The following is a 4706-nucleotide window of genomic DNA, read 5'->3' as shown; positions in this document are numbered from 1 at the left end:
TGGAAAAAGGCTGCAATGAAACAAAGAGTGAAAAATTTAAAGGGGTCTGAATACTTTCCGTACCCACTGTATATTCATATATACTGTCCAATAGTAGCTAGCAATAGCAGCTGTCCAATAGCCTGATTCGCGCAGTCTCCTCATAACAGTTGTTCTAGAGATGTGTCTGCTGCTAGAACTCTGTGTGGTATTTATCTGGTCTCTAATCTTAGCAGTACTTTACTTGTGATTTCTGAGGCTGGTGACTTAGAGGAACTTATCCTCAGCAACAGAGGTGTTTCTTGGTCTTCCTTTCCTGGGACGGTCCTCATGCGAGCCAGTTTCATTGTAGCGCTTGATGGTTTTTTGCGACTGCACTTGGGGACCCATTCAAAGTTTTTTCAATTTTCCGGCCTGACTGACCTCCATTTCTTAAAGTAATGATGGCCACTCATTTCTCTTCTCTTAGCTGATTGGTTCTTGGCATAATATGAATTCTGACAGTTGTCCAATAGGCTGTCGACTGGGTATCAACCTGACTTCTGCTCAACACAACTTATGGTCCCAACTCCATTAATAAGGCAAGAAATTCCACTAATTATCCTGACAAGGCCCACCTGTGAAGGGAAACCATTTCACGTGACTACCTCATAAAGCTCATTGAGAGAACACCAAGGGTTTGCAGCCCTATCAAAAAAGCAAAGGGGGGTGGGGGGTGCGGGGGGTACATGGAACAAACTACACTATAAGACATGTTTTCAGTTATTTCACAGTTATTTGTTAAGTTAATAATTCCACGTGTTCATTTATAGTTTTGATGCCTTCAGTGATAATCTACAATGTTAATAGTCATGAAAATAAGTTTGAACATGTGTCCAAACTTTTGGCCTGTACTGTATATGTAAAACGAGATGATACATCTCAAGGGGGTTATATTAAGGTGCTTTATTAATAAAGTTGATTTCCTACTTGTTGCTTATTGCAGCTGAGGGGAACATGATCAACATCATGTGTGGCAGTACAAGACCAATTTAAACCGTAACCTTCATATTATTTTGCATTACTTCCAGGTGGGAACCCTGCACCGAAACTAGGAGATTGTGAATTTTGATGGTGCTTGATATTAGCACCCTGAGGACATTCAGGGCTTAGCCCAGACCTCTGGTGGGGGGGGGGTGGGCCCAGACAAGTTTTTTTATGCACTCACTGCTGTGTTTTGGTGTGATATCACAAGATATATATTGAAGACAGAATATAATCAGAAAAAGTAAATATGTTGGTGCCCATATGAAGATTATATTTTCTACTTCTATTAATGAATTGTCTTCTTCTTGTTTTTTTCTTCGTTTCCTTTCTTTTTGTTTCTTCTTGTGTTGTACTAAATGTTACTATCCTATGTCTTTTTGACTGTAACTCCAACTTGCCTAATGGAAACGTGTACTGCTGTAATTGTTCATTAGTGTGCATTGTCCTGAATTAAGAAATTAAATTAAATTAAATGAAAGAAGTTTAGTTTAGCACACAGCAACAGAAAGAATCTTTGTGTGTAGGGAGGGCCGCTGGGACCAGCCTATCACAGAACGCAGACAAAGTCAGTGAGGAGTTTTATCCAATCCAAATACAGATATTGACTCGCATTACTCGTATAATACTTATTTTTAGTACTCGGCAAAAGTGCTTTATCCATACCGGATACTCGTTTCAGCCAATTGATCGGCTCATCCCTACTAATTACATTTATGAAAGTAAAGTTAAAAACAGAAAACAGTCTACGTTATTTTAAACAAACTGTCTCTTTAACAGTGAATACAGTGTATATACACAGTATTGTGTATAGTATTGTTTACACACACAGTATTGTGTATACTGTTGGAATTTAACAGAAACAGAATTGATGATTAGTATCCGCGTCCTGGGACTGGTTGCTTTACAGCCCAACTAAAAGGGCAGCAGGTCATGTTATTTATTGCTCTGCACGTCCTGAAAGGGTCATAAACTTTCAGTTACATTCAAACTGAAAGAAAACGAACAAACACACAAACATATCACACCATTGTGGCCTAGAGACCCCACCCTTACTGAATAAGACCAGGGGTGCAAGAGCCAAAGAGCCAGACAAATTGGGGGGAGAGCTGTGTTAGCTTGATCTCTGTATTTGCCTCTAGAATATTCTACGTAATAAAAAGGATTCACACATCAACATCTGAGATTCTGACTACTAATTGATTGAACCCTGAGACCGGAGAAGGATTTAGCTCCAACAATTTACACAGTATTGTGTAGTTACTGAACCTTTCAACAACTCACATCTCAGCATGATTATTTTAGGAGAAGTGCCTGTACATTAGTAATCAGAGTTATTACATCAAATCATTTTGGCTGAACAGAACAAGCTTTTGAGGTGTTTAGAAATTTCTTTCATTTTGAGCCCGTAGATGAGTGGGTTGAACAAAGGATGATACAAAATTATTTGTAACATCATTATTAAGCGTGCAATTATAGGAACATTGGATTCTATTCGTGCTATGCTGACATCATAAACACTCAAAATGGAGATACTGATTAAAACCAACAGGTGGGGTAAACAGGTCTGTGCAGCTTTTCTCCTGACTTCTCTACTACTTCGATAGGTTATTATAAATATCCTGGTGTATGTAAAAACTATGAAAAGCATGGGCAGAATTAAGATATCTAATAAAATAACAATACCAAATATAGTAAGTACTCTTGATGTTACACATTGAAGATTGTAAATTGAATTGTTACAAAATATTCCTTTTAGAGTTAAGTCACACAGTTTTGCTTCAGAACTTAATATTGATAGAACTAAAACATGACAAGCAGGCACAAACCAAGCAAAGAACAGGAACATACTCACTGTGTTTTTTGTCATGATAGTGTGATATTGCAGAGGTTTACATATAGACACATATCTGTCATAGGCCATGGCTGACAACAGTAAGAACTCTGAACAGCCTAAAGTATAAAATATTTGAAATTGAAAGAGACAGGCTGAATAAGATATGATCTGCTTTTCAGATAAAAAGTCAACCAAAAGCTTTGGGTAGATATTCGTGCTGTATAGAACAGAGTTTACTGACAAAGCTGCAATGAAAATGTACATAGGTTCATGGAGGTTTTGGTGAAACCAGATAAGGTACACAATAATAGAATTACTGCAGATTATTAGAATATATGCTATGAACATAATACAAAAATAAACATATCTGTATTTGTTTACTTCCACATGCCCATCCAGAGTTATATAAGTTACATTTGCATGATCATCCATTAATGTTGTCTTAAACTAAATGTCTAGATGCTGAGTAATAACACAAGCAATTTTATCACAAGCGTGCATTAATTCCTAATAAGAGCTCTCACTCACATGATAAAACCAGCATCCAACCTGTACTGTTGTGTCTCACACATTCATAGATACCTGACCTTGGAAATCACCTGGTGTTGGTTCTTTTCCAAAATTAAGTTTGAGTCCGTGGAAAGTTTTTATGAAATTGCTTTGCCCCCCCAAGGATCTCATTAAACTCTCCACCAACAGTTACTAGTACATGAACAACTTCATCAGACTCTGGAGGCCTGAAGTTGCAGGCTTTTCTTGACCATGTGCTCCATTACATAATCTTTCCAACTTAGAATAGTCTTAGTCCTGGGAAGGCTTCCACCCAGGAGACTGGGGTGCGTGTCTTGATAGAAAATAAAAGCTAAAATACTACATAGAAGTAAATGTAATCTGTTAATTGAACCAGGTGAGTCCAAGTTTGAGATCTTTGGTTCCAACCGCTGTGTCTTTATGCGATGGCGAAAAGGTGACCGAATAGATCCTACATGCCTGGTTCCCTCCGTAAAGCATGGAGGGGGAGGTGTGGGGGTGCTATGTTGGTCCCAATGTTGGAGAATTATTCAAAATTGAAGAAATACTGAAGCAGCATGGCTACCACAGCATCCTGCAGCGGCATTCAAGCCCATCCAAATTGTCGGCGTTGATGAATTAATTAGTTAACGCAATAATAACGCGTTAACTTGCCCAGCCCTACTTGTAATACATGGTCCTGGTCAGCCTCTCCTTAAAACAGTGCAGTCGCCCTGTCCCATGTGCAGAAAAACACCCCCAAAGCATGATGCTACCCATGCTTTACAGTAGGGATGGTGTTCTTGGGATGGTCCTCATCATTCTTCTTCCTTCAAACACGGTTAGAGGAAATATGACCAAATTTTGGTCTCATCTGACCACATGACTTTCTCCCATGACTCCTCTGGATCCTCCAGATGGTCGTTGGCAAACTTAAGACGGGCCTTGATATGTGCTGGTTTAAGCAGGGGAACCTTCCATGCCATGAATGATTTCAAACCATGACGTCTTAGTGTATTATCAACTGTAAATTTGGAAACGGTGGTCCCAGCTCTTTTCAGGTCATTGACCAGCTCCTCCAGTGTAGTTCTGGGCTGGTTTCTCACCTTTCTTAGGATCATTGAGACCCCCCGAGGTGAGATCTTGCATGGAGCCCCAGTCCGAGGGAGATTGACAGTCATGTTTAGCTTCTTCCATTTTCTAATGATTGCTCCAACAGTTGACCTTTTTTCTCCAAGCTGCTTGGACATGTCCCGTAGCCCTGTCCAGCCTTGCAGATGTGGACAATTTAGTCTCTAGTGTCTTTGGACAGCTCTTTGGTCTTGGCCATGTTAGTAGTTGGATTCTTACTGATTGT

At 39.5% G+C, this 4706-nt stretch overlaps 1 protein-coding gene across 1 annotated transcript; it reads right to left on the bottom strand.

The window, feature by feature from the left end:
* Window positions 1-2344: 2344 nt before the first annotated feature.
* LOC117952753 (olfactory receptor 6N2-like) lies at window positions 2345-3271 on the bottom strand. The gene has a single exon (XM_034885279.1). The coding sequence runs from the start codon at window positions 3269-3271 to the stop codon at window positions 2345-2347; it is 927 nt and encodes a 308-aa protein (XP_034741170.1).
* Between the last annotated feature and the right edge of the window lie 1435 nt (window positions 3272-4706).

Source organism: Etheostoma cragini, chromosome 11, assembly GCF_013103735.1.
Source record: "Etheostoma cragini isolate CJK2018 chromosome 11, CSU_Ecrag_1.0, whole genome shotgun sequence".
In the NCBI taxonomy this organism is placed as follows: Eukaryota; Metazoa; Chordata; class Actinopteri; order Perciformes; family Percidae; genus Etheostoma; species Etheostoma cragini.
Note: the sequence above shows the minus strand (reverse complement) of the source record. Positions and strands in the feature narration are given on the sequence as shown.